Source organism: Branchiostoma floridae, chromosome 1 (assembly GCF_000003815.2).
Source record: "Branchiostoma floridae strain S238N-H82 chromosome 1, Bfl_VNyyK, whole genome shotgun sequence".
NCBI classification, from domain to species: domain Eukaryota; kingdom Metazoa; phylum Chordata; class Leptocardii; order Amphioxiformes; family Branchiostomatidae; genus Branchiostoma; species Branchiostoma floridae.
This window is the reverse complement of record NC_049979.1, coordinates 18,572,975-18,591,367: the sequence shown is the minus strand read 5'-3', so window position 1 is coordinate 18,591,367 and position 18,393 is coordinate 18,572,975. Positions and strand designations below refer to the sequence as shown.

General features: G+C 41.2%; 1 protein-coding gene across 13 annotated transcripts in view; it reads right to left on the bottom strand.

Moving 5' to 3' along the window:
- The window catches only part of LOC118426226 (estrogen-related receptor gamma-like), a 57,862-nt gene that overhangs the window by 8,061 nt on the left and 31,408 nt on the right, over positions 1-18,393 (bottom strand). For 8 of the 13 annotated variants that reach the window (XM_035835519.1, XM_035835570.1, XM_035835498.1 and 5 more), the window contains exons 2-7: positions 14,895-15,319; positions 14,197-14,313; positions 4,873-4,905; positions 3,321-3,437; positions 2,149-2,271; positions 718-879 (exon numbers count right to left, since the gene is read on the bottom strand). In XM_035835519.1, coding sequence (XP_035691412.1) covers positions 718-879; positions 2,149-2,271; positions 3,321-3,437; positions 4,873-4,905; positions 14,197-14,313; positions 14,895-15,319 — 977 coding nt within the window. Of the gene's footprint in view, positions 1-717; positions 880-2,148; positions 2,272-3,320; positions 3,438-4,872; positions 4,906-14,196; positions 14,314-14,894; positions 15,320-16,850; positions 16,876-17,162; positions 17,328-18,393 lie in introns of those variants that run through there. The other 5 variants (XM_035835503.1, XM_035835578.1, XM_035835586.1 and 2 more) reach the window with 5 other exon arrangements.

The following is an 18,393-nucleotide window of genomic DNA, read 5'->3' as shown; positions in this document are numbered from 1 at the left end:
GCTCATCCTACAAAAATTAACTTTGTGTCACTGCACAACAACAAAAGCTTATCTACAGAAAACTCCCTTCATTTTCACACAGCATTACTGTGACTTAGCTCCCTGTAGAAGTTATTTTTTCCGTGGCAGGAGGTTACAAAGCCTCTACACAGCAGCTTTCAGAAAACCCAAAGTATCTTATCCCGGAAGGGTAGTGTAAGCCCCAATAACTACAGTAAGTCCCTCTACTGAAAAGCTCTCTGCCTGGATATCGTCTCATTTCAGACCCAAGGATACTATCCAAAAATCCTAGGCTAAAGGGGCTAGATTACATGAAAACCTCTTAAGTAAGCCGTGGGTTTCCATGGGTCTGAACTCCCATGTGCAGGCCAGGCAGAGGAGATTGCATTTGGGAACAAAGTGGCCTGCTTGGTTGGCATTCCACATGCACAAACTCCTCACCCCATAGAAAAGGCTGGAATGGCAGGACCTGACAAAATTTCATACATACTACTTAGGTATGGTCTTTCTGTGACCCAATTTGACTTGTGATGCTGGCCGTGGTGCTGAAAAATCAGCTGCTGCTAGCAGCCATCAACTGAACCTACAGAAAACCACTGTAGTTAAAGACAGCAGTAATCTAATGTCATAAATAAAATAATCAAGTCCCTAGCTGAATATTTTTCATAGTTAGAAATGAAGTCATCCACAGCTTGAATGTTCATGTTATCATGTTACCTGGTATGTGCTTTGCCCAGCCAATGATGACTACTAGTTCCCGGTCTGCCAGGTCACATAACGTGGTCAGAGTCTTCAGCTCACTGTCTGGTGTGGTGGGGTCGGGCATGGCATACAGCTTCTCAGGCTCAGCCACCATCAGGTGGGCAACGATCTTGTTCACTGGATGAGACAGAGTGACAGAGAAGGGTGGAATAAGTCATTTCCTATTGTTGCTTTTCAGGGGTAGAGTTTGCTTTTAGTATGTTATAAAGTGAATGTCAGTATAATGCATATAGGAGAATAGAAGGTCGTTATGTTGATGAGATCAGGAGCCTGGCAGGGCTGAATCTTCCCCAGAAAGGATCCCTGGGTAAGCAGGTTAATGAAAATGTCTCTAGTAAAGCTGATGTTAGCATTAGAGTCTTACAGTGCCATTGGCTGAAAAGCTCAGCAAAACAGAAGCAAGGCAAAAGATAAGATGGTTTTAAGGATTCAATTAAGAAGCTGAGTGCACCTGCCAAGTAACTATAAGCAGACTTCTATATGACTGAACTTTGAGCTGGCTGGCTGAAGTATGTGGAGATGAGATGCAGCCAGTAAAGGGCTGAGCACCAAACTGCCAAGAAGGTTGGTCAAAACGAGACTAGGTATGAAGAGGAATGCTGGAGAGTTTCTTCAGCATGTGGGATGAGGGCCGGGGACGTGCAGCTGTTAGCAGTGCTGATGGGTCTGCTCTGACTTTATCAGATTTGGTTACTGTTGACATCTTCTTCTTCCCCAAGGAAATCTTGTACAGATATGATGGGGAAACATCTAACCATAGATTTGGAATGCTAATGCCTGCATCCTTGCAGGGAAGCCAATTTTGACATCACTGCTGATGAAAAGGAGGGCTATGATGTAGAATATTATGCTTATTTTGCCTTGTTTCTTTGTACATCAAAGTACAAATCAATTCAAATGCTGCACAAAGTAGGCCCCGTGACCCTATCCAGTTAGTATACCACCCACTGCCAAAACTATGGGAAGCCTTTCATTGTCTGTACAGAATGGAATTTCAACGACTAACCACTGGGCCTCCCTTATTGCACAGGTGCCTGTTTTGTCAAAATAGCTCAGCAAAGGTCAGCATGTGAGTCAACTTAATTTTATCTGCTGAAGGGAAGGTGAATTGCTGTCAGTATGGGGAATTACTCCTTATGGGAATCTTAAGGAGCACTCGTGGCAGGAGCAATCATCCCAAGACATCTTGATGGGCTCATGCAGTCAGCTTTAAAATGTCTAAGTGCATTCTGCAATCAGAGATGTCTCCTGGTTTAATAATTGATCAGAATGATCAAAAATCCGAGGGATGCACAATGGAGAGTGGAGAAGATCAACGGTTAGTTGCTTGGAAGAGGACAGTTGTAGAAGTGTATAGAACAGTGGTTGACACAGGAAGTGGCTTGCCTTTTCTGCCATGCTGCTTGTGTGAGTTGGTTGGACAAGTGACGACCTGTCGTTTTGTTTTGGTACCACCGCCCGCTAGCACAAACTTCTTGGGGACAGAATTGTGGACATGTCGCGTGCGGCCTGGAAACGTACATTACAGCACCGAGTCACATGATGGAATGCATGCAGCACTGCTTCCTGGCATACACCAGTTAATCTGACGGTACTAACGTTAATACACCATTGATTTCTTGATTCAAACACCTGAAATCAATGCTTGCATGTCTGAGGTTCAGTTAACCAGCCTCCCCTGGACAGGGCTGCCAGAAGCAGAATGGCTCCCAAAGCAATTATTTCAGGCAGACAAACACTGCAACAACTCTGACCTGATTTAATTAGCAATTGAATTACAGGGACATGATTGGGAGAAAATAATAAGTCACTGTAAAGTAACATCACCCCATGGATGACTCTTAGAGCTGTGTAAAACTACAGTCTGTGGTTCAGGAAAGTGGAGAAAATTACTCCAGGAACATATGATTTATTTCTTGTTATCCTCCTCCCAACAAAATGCTGTTGGAAAGGATGTATTGATTTTGTTTCATTGAATACAAAGTATGTAACCTATCTCCATCTATTCCAATGAAATGCAGCATGTGAAATCACATCTGCAGAGCACAAAGTTACTCACAGACATTTTGAAAAGGAAAATAAAAAAATATGTCTCTTTAGAATCATAAGCTATAATGCTGCTGAGAAGTGCAAAAAAAAATTTTCATGCAATGGAATAATAGAAAGGTTCCACAAAATAGCAATAAAAATGGACTATAGTTATCTGGTTTGGCTCTATTGTTCCCCACCATGCAAGGGTTGGACGTTGCTATAGAATATGGAGGTGCAAAGTTGCCCTTACCAAAGGGACAAGTTTGTTACTTCAAATTTCACCTTTGACCAAACCACATTGAAGATTGTTCCCTTTGAGGATTTAATCTCATCAAATCCTCTTAACTAGGATCCGATTAGAAATGTTCATCTAACCACACAATAAATTGTCAACCCTCAAATCCCATCACCCAACATTCTGGTACAAAATGTCCATCAAAAAGTCAAAGTCTACCACATCCTTGGTTAGAATCTTTTGTTTAGAACTAGGATTCCAAAACATTGCAAACACAAGAACTGCTGCTTACCTGGTCCATTGGAGGGCTTTTTAAGTGCCGGAGCTTGTTGGACATAAGACGATGGGTCAGCATCAATTTTGCGTTTGTATTTCTGGCGACCACCTCGGACTCTGTCCAGTCGTACTCCTATAGGGACAGAGGAAGAGTTGACATTGTTAGCCGGACGTCCACTTTATCTACAGTCATGAGGTGGAAATGGATAAGTAGGCTTGTTGTGACAGGTTGTAAACACAACCATGGTAAGCTGGGAAAGGAGAGTGGACTGTTAATGTAACCTTTCACAAAAGTTTACTAATGCAGCAAGGAGGGTGAAATGGGATAGATCCCTATGACAGGTTGTAAACACAACCAAGGGTAAGCTGGCAAAAGGATAGGGAAATGGAAGCACTGTGAAGTATCAAATGTCACTATGCTTCTCCAAAGGTGAGTTCCATATAGCATACAACAATGATAATTTAAAAGCAAAAGACTCTGAGGCCACAAAAACAGCACACTACAAAGTCATAGATCTTGGGATACGATCGAGTTCAGACTACATGAAAAGCATGCACCAATTCCTTTCTTGTAAATGTAGGCTGGTCTAATAATGGGAGTACTGGAAAAAAACATGGTATGCAGTGCTCGAAATACCCACTTGCACATTTTGCTTGGTGCAACTTAATTTTAAACCCAGGTAGCTCTGTGTGCAACCTGAAATTTTGCAGTTGGAAGATTGCTTTTCCCTCACCTATGTGCATTAAGCTTTTGTTTTTATTTCTTGATAAGATCCTTTTTTTAACCTCCTTGATAAGATAAAGCATAAGTAGGTTCAGGTAACTGGAAGAAAAGGTAATGGATAAATAGCTGATATGAACAAAGTGATAACATTGGAAGTGGGGAAACCTGAAATGTTGCTGCCGCAACCTGGCTTTTGATTTAGGTTGCTGCCTGAGCAACCTGGCTGAAAAAAGTATTTCGAGCACTGGTATGTATATCAGTTTGTATCAGAGTTATTTTGTGTCTGCCTTCATTTTTTGTTTTACTGGATGATCCCAGAACCATATGATGATGGTGTGACCAACTTGCTGGGGAGCTTGCTGGCAATATATGACTGGGGATCAAACCCACGACCCTTGTCTCATCAATTGAGCATCATACTGTCCCTATACATGATATTGTCATGGATGTAAGATATGACTGAGGTGGTATATGTGATACAATTACTATTGAAATCAGGCTCCACAAATTTCATTAACTCCAAGCTTGCATTCGAAATATTAGTAAGTACCATCATCTTATAATGTCTAATTTGGTCAAAGATTTATCTGTTCATTTAATAGTGTCATACCCTCAGTTATTTTTGTACTAATAGAAACATATGCTATGAAAGTGTCACTAGTTATAATGAAATATCTGAAAATAAAATCTTGCATCTCTGCATAATGGACCATATGTGAAAGATGTAGCTTAAAGGTCAAACAGATTTAGCGGCACTGGCGATAAATGCTTTATTTGTCGACAAATCCTTATGGAGGAAACAGAAAAAATAAAGAAATGCCTATAAAACTAAAAGTGTCCCTACCCTCCAGCTGTGGTCGGGGTTTGATCCTCAGTGCTGCATGTGAAACAAATGATTGTAGTAAACCTTGTCCCAAACACCAGGAAAACACCCACCCCTAACCTCCAGCCATAAGTATCAAACCAAGGAGGTTTTATCTTGATAGAACCTCCTTGATGAAACTAACCATAAATAGAAATTTCACTTTACATCGCACAAAAGCTGCAATGTTATAGAAGTTGGTATTCAAAAAGCTAATAGCATGCAGTTGCAGCCTAGAAGATGTTCCCTGATGCATTGTCATTTGGATCTGTACACAAAATGTGAACACTTCTAAATTTGTGTGTGTGACTGCTGGTCTTGTGAACAGCTGATATGTCTTAAAATGCAAATTCTGTTTGGGCGTATATAATTTATGAAGATGTAATAGTCTGCAGTATGCTGTAATGTAGAATAGTGTTGATGCAGGCAAAACAAAACAAATAGCTTTGCAAGTAAAAGGAAATATTTCTGTAATTCTCTGTAAACAATGAAAGAATGAGATTGCTGATGGAAGCCTGGGAGTTGTTTGTGCTGCTTTGTTTTCTGTTGACACAAAGGTGTATGTTTTGTGATAACAATGGTTAAACATACAAATGATGACCATAAAAAACTTTGCCTGGCGACACTTTTGCTGCGTTACTGTGTTAACATCTGAGTTTCCTGAAGTATGAAGAGGGTAGTGTTTGTACAGCACCTGCTCTGAAGGGCTGCCTGGCTGCTGTGGAGTATGACATGCTTATTTATCACCCCCTTGAAATGACCCATAACCAATGTGTGCACAGGGTTAGTGTACATAGCCTGGCAGATGACAGCCTCTTTAGATCCTGTTGGCCTACCTAAATACAAAGTCACTTAAACTAGGGCAAAAGCTCACCCCTGTCTTTTGCAGGATTATCAGGCTACAGTGCTAGTCAGGTTTGTTTGTGTGAGGACTCAGTTCTGCTGCTCTCTCTGAGTTTGATATCTCATATTGAGTTACCATAATAATAATGCTACAAATAAATATACAACCAGAGGATAGCAGAGCAAATGTATCCAATATAAACAGCTCTACAAGAAATGAAGAAAAATAAAACATTAAGGGAACTTTTGGTTTTATAACCCAGCTGGAGGGCAGGGGAAAAGCAGCAGTAACACAAAGGGTAGATACAAGATATGGGTCACCAGTGAGCACTATCACAAGGTGTGAGCAACTGTAGCTGGATTGATGGAGGATCAGCAGGGTGTATGGTGACTTGTACTACTACATGTAGCTACAATGGATGGCAGCTAGGCACTAGGCTGGCAGGATGGATACAGTATGCATGACCATTTGCGAAGGACACCTATTAAAGTGGGCTATAAGTTAGCTTCAAAGGGATGTGGAGAGACCTGTGCTAAGAGGAGATAGATAATGTTTGATGTGTTCCTTGCTATCATACTCACCACAGCACAATATCACCAGTCCATTCCTGTAGCTTTTAAAGCCATGCTTTAGACTCACATCCTGTCCATAACACTACGCTTTACATCTTCCAGTGGATGCTAAATTCAGACTTGGAAGATGTTGTTTTGCAAAAGTAACGTGGCTAAAATGATTATATAACATCCAGGCCAAAATAACAACTGGGTAATTCCTTGACAAATGAACAAATACTGAAATAGTCCACAAACACTGTGACCTTTTGCTGTGGGGGTTCCCTAATATATATTTACATGAGTCATAATAATATGTCATGTTATTCTGGCTAAAGAATCATAGATGGCATCTTGGTTGAGAACATTAGTATATGACTACACACACATATTGTAGTCATCCATGCCAAATCTGTTTTGTTCAAATTTGTAAAATAAAGCGAAAGATACTGGTATGGTAATAATTGTTATTTTAAAGACTACCGTGAAAGGGCACAGCAATACAGGTATATGGAGAACCGGATGCCAAATGAAATCTTGTCCCATGAAAGAAATGGTAGAAATAGTTCCTTCGAGCCATTTACGTTTAAATTGTTTGGTTTCTGTTCCCTGGTCACATTGCACATTGTACAAACCTGTCCCAAAGGACGTCCACATGGAATACAACCTGATATCTCTGTGTTCCCAGCCTATAGCTGCTAGGGACAACAAATTTCAATAACGCTGCTTCTAGAAAATACAGCTATGATAAACAATCTGGAAAACAGTGATATTACCAGTCTGGACATTAAAGTGAGCAAAATTAATTTTAGCAGAAGCCGTTGCCTTTCCCATTTGTTTGGTGCTTACAGCATAATCTCCTTTCCCAGGCCAGGATTTGGTGGGAATTTATGACAGGGAAGGTGCACATGTTGGTCGGAGGCCTCCCTGTTCCCATTCTGATGCCTGTCTATTACCAGATTAAAGCACAGAGTCAAGGAGGGCAGGCTATGGTGAGAATAAAAGACTCCCTGGCTGCTAGACCTGTGCTTTGCACCTGGAGATTTCATTACTCCCTTTCTTACCTTGGATGCTATCAGGGGATGGGGGGCAATGCAATCTATTTTTTGACCATGGTGCAATGATACCTACTTAATGATTTCGTTGCTCGGAAGACTTCACTCAATATCTGCAGATCCTTGTGAGAAAAATGGGCATTACGTATGGGTCCCCTAGGTACTTCAACTAGCTTTAAGAGCCTTTTGATGCATATAATGACTAAAACATGCCTCTCTGGAACTTCATACTGCGTCCTACTCAAGGCTTATCGGGAAAAGCAGTGGAGGTGGCTTGAGCATGACTTTCAAGGGGAAAATTTCCTTGCCACAAATAAGAAATCTCATATATATACTTTGGCACAAAAAATCCTTTGATGTAACATGGGAGGCATTATATTTTAGAAATGGTATTAAATGAGGCATTGTTATTGAGATATAAAAGGAGGTGCACTACTATAGAACAGTTTTACAGCGGAGTCACCATCAGATACTAGTTAATTTTGTTTTACGACCCTCTCGACCTGCAGCCAGACCAGTGGAGAAGGCTGATCTTGAGCTAAATAGCATTTATGGTTTTATAAATTGCCTCCTGGATGCCTAACATTCACCAGTGGTGGAAATTCCATTCAGTATAAGGACTTTGTGCCTTTGCTGAGCAATCCTACTTGTGAAAGGGACATTCCTCTCATACACCTTAGTGCAAAAGGTATAGGCTAATTTGCAGTTGAGTTGCAAATAAACTCAAACCCGTAGCAAACCATCAGTCCTGGAATGCCACTGTCAGTGGCTGGACAGGCACTGACAGGGGCATTTCAGACGCAAATCAGCAGAAGACCTCCACTGACAGGCCTGCAATACGTCTGGCAAGTACAAATCGGGCTCTGCACTGATCTGGGACTGTCTTGACAGGCCTGAAAGCGCTCAGGACTGTCTTGACAGGCCTGAAATACGACTGTCGATGACAGTCCCACCACTGTCAGCCATGGCCAATCACAGTCTTGTATTAATTAGGCATCTAGCGAATCAGATACCAGGTCCTATAATTGGCTGCAGGCCCAGGGAAGTTTGAACTGAGACAGTTAGGTTTTTGAGCTCAGCTAGAGAAAGGACAGCAGGGATATTTACTCTGTATCCAGGTCTCCATCTCTCAGACTTTGCAGCTTGGAAAGGAGATTAATTGCCATAACTATTGTTTGGAAGTACTGTGGATGTGGGGGAAAGTGTACATCATGTTTCTGAGGTAAGATATTAGTGACAAATGGCCACATTTTGAATTTTGACAATTGTTGGGAGGGGGGCATGGCAGACTGTGCTATAGACTGGGTGCCTTAAACGAATAGGTACAGAAATTAAACCACAATCATGTACATTTGTGTACAGTCAGTTGTTATCTTGTTCTTTAAGAGACTTATTTGGTTGTGGTTTCAGAACTTCATGTTATATAAGCATTTTAAAATCGTCAAATCAAAGACAGAGGAGGTATTGACGATGCCCCATTCTTGTCTGTAAATTGTTTCTGCTTCTGTTACTTTTTGAAGCATTTTGCAGTTGCATAAATTTCTGTACTCTGTTCAGATAGAACCTAGTTAGCCAAAATCTTTCTATTGTTCAGTTTTTGTATAAATTTTACCTCCAAAATCTAGTACATGAGCAGAAGTGTTTTGTTATGTAAGAGCAGATCTACGACTGTCAGCGTCTGTTTTACGACTGTCTGAGCCTCTGGGAATCCACGACTGTCAGTCATGATTCAACGACTGTTTTACGACTGTTCTACGACTGTCAGCCACTGGGAATTTATGACTGTCAGTCATGATTTAACGACTGTTTCTACGACTGAAAATTTGCATATTTTGTGAATAATTAGTGGCTGATACAGTGCACTGACAGGCCCTGATCAGAGGCAAAACAGTGCTGTCTGACAGTCACTGACAGTGCCATTCCAGGCCTGATAGTTTGTTAAGGGAACTTACTGACTCCAGAAAATTATCCATGGTGCCCCTTAACACATGCAGATGGTGGGAATTTCATACATGTACAAAATGTACACAAAAAAGGCCAAACACACACAATCAATTGATGAAGGCTGGAATAAAGGAGGCTAGACATGAAGAATGAACAAACAAAATGAAAGCTGTTTGCATAGTCAAGGTTTGAGAGAGAGTGTCAAGGTTCAGAGTACAGTAGTTGGAATGGAGAATTTGTCATGCAGACAAAGGTCCTGGGATGAACTTTGGTCTCCAACCATTTCAACAGTCGGATCAAGTCTACATTCATGGGCAGATGTCGACCTCTACTGACTAGCATGTGTCTGCTTCATGGCTCTGCTATAAAATGAAATATCCAGTCGGACAATGAACTCGGATCCACATCCGATAACATGTTTACCACTGGTCCTACTCAATTTCCAGTTAAATCAGTTTAATAGCAAAGTTTTTGCATTATAAAAACAAGTAGAATGATTTAATTGAACTTGAGGCATTCTATGAGAAGAAGAAGAAAGATTTGATACTTTTAAGTCTACAAACCAAAGGAGGTTACAGCAATTCTACATGGTAAACAGGGTGGTACGTCACTGGCAGTAAAAGGCAATGACCTCTGGCTAAATCCTGGCCTAGTGGGCACCAAAACTGGGTGACATGGTTCTGGTATGTCCACAATGTGGCACTATACAAGAATGCCAACATTGATGGACAGGCTTAAACAATTTTCTCTAAATCCTAGTACTTTGAGGTTATTAAGGAGAGAGGCAGACAGAAATGTATACAAAGCTTTTGTAAACTAAGAGCATGCATGCATGCAAACATAGAATTTCAACCATGATAAACGAACTTTTGCTTTGCTTTACGGTTGTAACTGTTATTATAGAAGTTCTTATTAAAATGCTCTTTATATATCGAATGAAATCTCAATCGTTGCCGTGAAACATGAATTTATTGGTAGTCTAACTCTGACATTATAATAAATAATAATTGCAGTACAAAATAACTCAAACATAACTTCACACTTAAACTACACGTCAAACAGGCCATGGCATACTGGCATTGTTAAGCTTGCTTTAGGACATTAGCACCATGTTTTTGATGTTTTCATGTTGTATCTAATGTTACTACATTCTTCCCGTGTGCACCACGTAGTGCACACCATATACTGATAAAGAACCTGCTCTCCCAATACTGGACACCATTCCAGACTGGCAGGATGATATACCCTCTCTCATGGTATTTGGTCAGGACAAACATCTCTTTGGTCTGGAGTATGGCCAATGCACGCAGCAGAGTATCTTTATTTAAAGGGTGGGTAAGTCAGAGGATTAAGGAAAGGGAGGAGCAAATCTTGGAAGTTGTGTTATGTTTCAGACACCTACAGCTTTGCCTTTTCCTGATTGGAGAGGCTCTGCTTTTATGGAACCCCACTCATCAATAATGACAAGTTTGCCATACTGAGCTGTTCGACAACATACTGTACATGTACTTACAGAGGATATGGTGGTCCAAAGGAACAGGGTATGGTGGTCAAGGGTTGGGGGATCAAGAAATACAGTAGACAGTTGAAACAGAGCAAAAGAGTCTGTAGGACATAGCCCTCAGTTAAGTAGTTTCATGGTGTTCACGGTGTTGGTACCTTCTCTACCGCCAATATCAATTTTTTTCAAACCTTCCTTTATGGTACCTTTATGACCAAGTACCTTTCTAGCCTAACGTCTGCTTGGGGAGTAGCTGATTATAGCTCCTGCCAACTAAAGCTTGTAAAGCAAAGGTACTTTCCAAGCAGAGGTTGAATCGCCCAGATATAGTAGCAGTCGGAAAAACTACACCAGCGCCGGTGTAATTTTTCCAACTACTACTATATCTGCGCGATTCAACCTCTGCTTGGAGATTAAAGCAAAGGCTAGTGTTAGGCAAGCAACACCTCATACAATGGGATGCACCATACTACTTTTCAGATGGGGGTGTTGTTCTAATTACCAGGAAATACATCTATGGTGCCCCAAATTGCCACATTTCATCAGGATATCAATAACTACCAAATTGCTATAATTCAAACAATAGGTGTGACCATGCAAACATAGACAGAAATAGTTATAACTAATGAACGGTCTTCCAAGAGGTAAAAAAGACTTGCACACAAGGGACAAAGATAGGTGAAAAAAAGGAAAAGACACTATATAAAAGTAAGAAGGAAAGAAAGTCATGCATTACTTAGTCTTTTCCTAGTATCACTTAGACAATGTTAGCTGCTAATATGCTAGATGACCATACATTTTCTAATAATATACTGACCCTCTATCAAGGTTCTCATGTTCCACTTGGTAATATATGTATGTTTCCTGATGAGTCATTACATTAATTAATTATGGTGATATTTCGGATGAAATTCTAGTAAGGTTAATCCTTAACCCTCTGTCATGTCTGTGCTAGCTCCAATATGGCATTCAAACAAGTCTAAAATTATCTCCACAGGCAGTCTTTTAAAATGTCAAATGTCAAACCCTACTTTCAGCCTCAGCACACTTGTTTTAGTTAAGGCCCAAGAGGCATGCAAGCGTACCACGTAACCACCAGCCCATTTTTGGTGGTCAGCACTTTCGACCCCTTGGGCTGATTTCTTTCAAAATATATTTTCTATCATCTGTAGTGACTTGACGAAATCTTTTCTTTCCTCATCCTAATCCTGATTACAGTTGGGAAACATGGCATACAAAAGTGTTCTGGCATTCTGATTAGAATGAAATTCCATCTAGCTAATTTCATAGATAAAAGGATGATAACACTAAAAGCATCTGTCAGCTTGCTATATATCGTTCATTAATATTACATATCCATATTTATAAAGATCAGTAGAGTACAAATCTGTCAACTGTTTCTGATTTCTGACACAAATATTTTACAGCTGCCAGCATGATTTCATGAAAAAGCATTTAGGACTACTTTTCAGGAGAAAATCAATGTACAGCTGGTGTAAATTTAGCCCGTTTGAGCAGGCATGTCTGTGCAGTGCAGTAAAAACTGTGACTGCATTTAGTTTCTGTGAAAACATAAACTTTAAGGCTTCCATCTTGCCACTATGTGGCAGACTGCTCATTGAACTGAGTCTTGATGAAGCTATAAAACGCAATTGAACCCATTTTCCCAGTGAGATCCACTATGAGGCTATTGTCATTTTCTTCGTAGTATACATTAATACCAAGAGTCCTAAAAGGCCCTGGTGAAAAATTTTCCGACACTGATTATCAAGTAAATCTTCCTCTACCCGATTGCAACTAAGGCTGAGCTAAGAGGAAAATCTTTACTTGTGGTGACAGTGTGAGTTGTGTGCATACAGACACTCTGACAGAACAGTATCTTGTCAGATCCACTCATCAATCTAAAACCCTGCCTGCAGCCGCATGCAATCTCCCAGCCATCCGCCACCCAGAGTGAGCTCACAATTCCATCATAGCTGCAGTGATGAAAATTACACGTTCTCCCGGCATCACGCTGCCAAAAGACAATGAGATGGCAGGTGGGAGGAGGAGTAAAACCAGCAGAGTTAAAAGCATATGGGCACGAGCGATGCCACATTTCGATTTCTGCCTCTTAGGAGGCCCGGTGCACAATCTCTTGCCAATGAGTTACCAATTTTTCAGAGCAGTGTGAAAGTGATAAGAGTGGCTGGAAGGTAACTAGAGCATCCAGGATAGGATGAATTCAGAGAGGGGAGCCCAGACTACACTTGTCCTGTTCCCCAGGGGGTTTGATGGAAGCACCTGTTTCAACATCTTTTCTTTAAGACTGAAGAACTATGAGTGAGCATATGTAAGTAGGCTGATAAACCCAAGCATGTTTACCAATGTCACTCTATTTGTCAGGTAAAATATGGTTCTGTTTGGCACAGTTGGGGAGGCTGCTGCTGCTTGTAAGAATGATTGACAAGTCTGGATGGGATTTGCCTGGGCCAAATCTAAACACCTTTGCTCAGCAATGTGTTATCATGGATGAGAGCTGTCAGCTAATGGCCAAAAGAAAGCTGCTTATGAAAAATTAATGTGATGTATTAAAAGCACTTCCTATACTGCATGAATCTATTATGTATTAACCTGTACAGACCCCTCATAATGGAGACATCTGGTTTGTTAGGATTTGTCAATAATGTGCAAAGCATTTGGTAATGTTCGACTAGCCCCACTGTCAGAAAATGAAATAATTGGTTGCAGAATAATTCCTTTAAAACTACTGTCTGCAAAATTATTTTTTGACTGACTGGGATTATGTTGCTGAGATGGAAAACTTTACAAGACCTGTTATTTCGGCGCCAACAGTGGAGCAAAGTCCCATGTAATATAAGCCCGGCTCCGCAGCCCTTTTTATCGTACGGTAATGGCATTTCACATGTAGAACACACCATGATGGAAAGCAGTTAACGAGAATAAGGGACAAAATTGAGGTTCATACGGCGTGGTCAGTGCACCAAGGGCCAGGGGATTTAGGGATGATGAGGTAAGGGTTACCAAGTGGTGTTTCAATTAGCAAAGAACAGCCTCACAGATGTAAATGTTCTCAAACCCGATTACAAGCAATTATAGAGAGATTCAGCCTTCAGCACTACAACACATCTTCTCCAACATGTCGTTGAGCAAAATACTGGCATGTTTATGTATGAAGGACGAGTAACTGCATGTGCAACAGCCTGATCAAGTGGAAAATTATTGAATATGCTGCGGCCATTACATATCCTACTGGAGAGGATCTTTGCTGGGTGCTGCCGAGGCAGCTTGAGACTAGGGATGATTGGTCTGATGCTGTGATGTGTGCAAAATGACTTGTACTGTGTGCGAGGTAGCCTACTAAGAGACTGCCAAGTACACTGCTGGACTTTGTTAAGAGCGAATCTTTACCTTCTTTGAGCATGCCAACTTTGAGACATTTGGTGAAGCGGCAAGCTTGACAGGATTTGCGGCGCCGCTTGGTAATCTCGCACTCGTTTGTGGCAGGACAGCTGTACTCGATGTTGCCTGCAAAAGGATTAGGAAGTTATATGCTTGGGAAATAGGAAGGCTAAAAATTGCACACAGTAGACAGACCTTGGCACGATGGAGCAACGAAAAACATGTTTACATCAGCCCAACATCAAATAACTGGGGATTTAGACCTGATACAAACTTCTGCTAACAAGCTTTCCTCTTTCTATACTTTTGTAATCACATATTGCTTATTGTGTACCAGATGCTGCTGTAATTTGGTTATTGCAAAAATAAAGATAGCATGTAACATGTGTACGACTTGCAATGATATAATCATCGTAAATGGTCTTATTATCATAGCATAAATGATCGTCTTCTTGGTCCTGAGATATAAACTGTACTAACTGCCTGCTTGTGTGTAGGGTCAACTGTGTTACGTTTTGCCTACTGCACAATCACTAGAAAATAATAATTATTGTTTGAAGAATTTGGAAAAGAAATAATTAAGAATGGCTTTTTACAACTTTAAGGCACTAAAACTTTTCCTTCTAAAGAAGCTCTTGTCATTCAATTATTAACCACTTCTAGTGGCCATATACTAATGATATAGATATAGGAAGAAGACGACTTGCCTTGTATTGTCCTCTTGAAGAAAGCTTTGCAGGCTTCACACGATGCCACTCCATAGTGAAACCCAGATGCAACATCACCACAGACGAGACATAGCCGCTTGGGCAACGAGTGCAGCATATACTCGCACTTCATCATTCGGTCTTCTGCCGCACCATTTGTAAGTATCTCACTGGAGGAGTTCGAGTCATACCTATTCTCTTCATCTGACGAGTTGTGACCATTCTGCATGTGGTGTCCATTCTCCTGATGGTGGTAGTCAGTTCCATTTGGTATAACTGTGCGAGCGTAGTTGTGGTGTGCCTCGGTCGTGGCACTGACAATGTCGCTGGTGAGCATCCCGTTGTGGGCAGGGCTGAGAGGCTCCTTCTTCACGGCAGTGGAGTCGATGTACAGGTCCTGCTGACTTGTCATCGTCCACTGAAGTCTGTAGGAACACATAGAGAGCAAAGGAGTAAGGAACACCATTCAACACTATTGCTGGAGAATGACAGTCAAGATTAACCTGATGGATGGCAGATTCTTATCAAAGTTGTGGAGGAAAAAAATAATATCTCGCTGTGTTCACTTGAAATTGTCCTTAGATGTTGCAGGATAGTTAAGGCTTGCACACATATGGCTGAATATCACTGCTTTGTAGAAAATTTGGAGCAAAGAGCAAGAGTGAAGAGTACCCTCAGCTGCTGGCTACACGCGACAGTACTCTGGCGGGATGAGCCACGATACTAAATCTGCCTTGTCATTAGTGGGTGATTCCGCTCTGTGATGAATGCGGGAGTGACGTGTCACAAGATAATGCTAAATACCCAAAGTAGAGAACTAATATGTAGGAAGGCTGAATGGAAATGTGGGGCAAGAAGATTGAAGCCCCTTTGAGATAGGCGCCAGCAATTGATTCAGACACAAGTAATTATCTTTTAATTCTTCCGCTGGTAGGCCTAATATTGTGTCGTTATATCACCATGCAAAACACAACATTTAATTTGTAACTGCACATTCACACTTCGGCATTCGGACACTAATGCTATGCTGGTGGGGCCTCAGGAGAGCCTGGGGAAATAACATGTAACAGGAACTCATTAAATTAATTAATGGCAACGCTTTAAATCTGATAAGAGAATTGGCCGGATCAGAATTAAAAGATTTCAGAAGAAATAATTTGTTGCGATTGAGAAATGCTTGATGTTCCATATCAATCAAATGTGCTTCCATTACAAGCTAGTGATGAATTAAAACTCTGATGCATTTTAGACGGGAGCGAGCTGTGGGATTACTTGGATACATTGTCACCAGGCAATTTCTAACCTATTCAGAAATTCTGGCAGCAACCCGCTGCACAAGGAGGGCATAGGTATTAATAAGCCGGCACGACAAGCCACACTAAAACCTTGGGCACAAATGTTAACTGCCTCTGCATCTCTTACACTGGCTTACAGGAGATCAATACAATATTACTATACTTGTATCTGCATACCAATCTACTTGCCAGTGATAATACTACATGAGAGTGCATAGTCAGGCAGGCACCAGCGAGCAATACACCGCGCAGAAAAACAACCCTGTTCCATGTTGTAGAGAGATAAGGAGACAGAAGGGTACCTTACAAGCACTGTGAATACATGTATCCAACATAGAACAAATGTTTGGCCTGGAAATGACTACTTTCAAAATCATGACAACATGGGCTCATAAATAAACATGGGTACAAGGGATATCAGAACAGGTATCTCCAACTGATGCGATAACCCAGACTTGAATGGTAACCAAAGAAATTGCCTGGTATGTCAACCATGTATCACGTCATTATCGTAACTATCATACTCATAGCATGCATGCAATATACTACAAATGAGCAAAATTAAACGACAAAAGATTTACTTGTAATGTAGCTTCAGCAAAGATAGATACTACGTACAACACCTACAAAATACAGAGGCAATGGATGCCTACCACCCTACCTGGCCAACCCTGTAAGCCTCAAATATTGCTGGTGCACAATGGTGCGAAGGCAGCAGCGCTAAGGCTTATATGCCATAGAGAGGCTCAAGAGTCCATCACAAGAACTATATAAAGACTACTCATCCCTTTCCCTTTCTTATGGCAATGAAGCAATAAAGCGACACGATACAATTGGGTGCGCAAGGATCAATACCCTGGCAGAGCGTAAACAGAATCAAGATAAATGATTGCACTGATCAAAAAAGGAGAATCCGCGACAGACACATTTGGAATGAAAGCATGCAATCTGCAAAACAAGACCGGATCATCACCTCGGGCACAGATCAACTGCAAATGCTACATTCAATGGACCATTGCGTCCAGAAGTGCTCATTTTATCATTTAAATAGAGGTGGCCATCCAATATACAGGTACACTAGTCCAGCATCAATTTGCAACTAAAGGGGTGAACGTAATGTGTGGCTTGCCCAGCAGCATCTCAGCACCATCTCAATCACTAATCCTGGAGACGTCACCGGCTTTCAGACCCATGATGGGCTGTTTGTATTCGGCAACCAACTCCTTTTGGAGTAGATTTGGGTAAGGCATGCTGAAACTCTACAGCATGTGGCAAAAACAGATTAAGAATGTTCCAATGGCTGGAGCCCACCAAAAGAGCGGAGTGTATTTGGATCACACCATGCAGCTTTGTCTCAAATGTAATTACCGTAAATGTCACTGAAATCACAGCTGTAGCATCCATAGAAGGATGATGACCTAATTTTGGGCTCCTCATCTATTTCAAACTGACGTTTACTGCAATTTAAAAACAGGAGCAGCAGGCAGTGAGCAAAGGTGTCCAACAGGCCAGCACGATGCTGGGCACCCTTCCCACCTACAGACTAAAGCCCAGCAGTAGCATAATTGGGACTTTTAATTGATTTCTCTTGGTAATAGAAACATCAATGGAAACAACCTCTTAATTAGTTGACCCCAGCATCTACCTCTGAAAGCAGTATATTTCCAGCATTGGTTGAGAAATCTGGATGGGCAGACAGATTTATACCCAAATGACCCATCTTACTCCTTATGGAAAATACAAACTACACCCAAGAACACACTATCTCTAACTTTTGGATCTGCTTATCTTTGTAAAGGTATCCATCCATCATACCAGCCCTTTTTCTTATTATGAATTGCACATAATAAGGCTTATCCTGTCAGAATGTGGTTTTCAGGATGTCTGTCAGGAGCAGTTAGACAGCTGAACAGTTGTGCAGCTGGGGAAATCCCAGTAAATAATGAAGACTGTACCTTCCGGCGGTTCTTCATACACGTTTATGAGGAGCTGCTGTGCCTCAACTCTGACATTTCCTGAGCCCCTCAGGTGCAATAGACAGCTAAATCTCCAAAGATTACAAACCTGTTTGGTCCATGGCTTTAACATGGCCGAATACTGTTTTTTTTACTTTTCCAATTATGATCAATGCCGGAGAGTCATTTTGAGTGCAATAACCTGAAGACAAATAATTAGAAATAAAAAAGTTGAAATACCAACTGGTA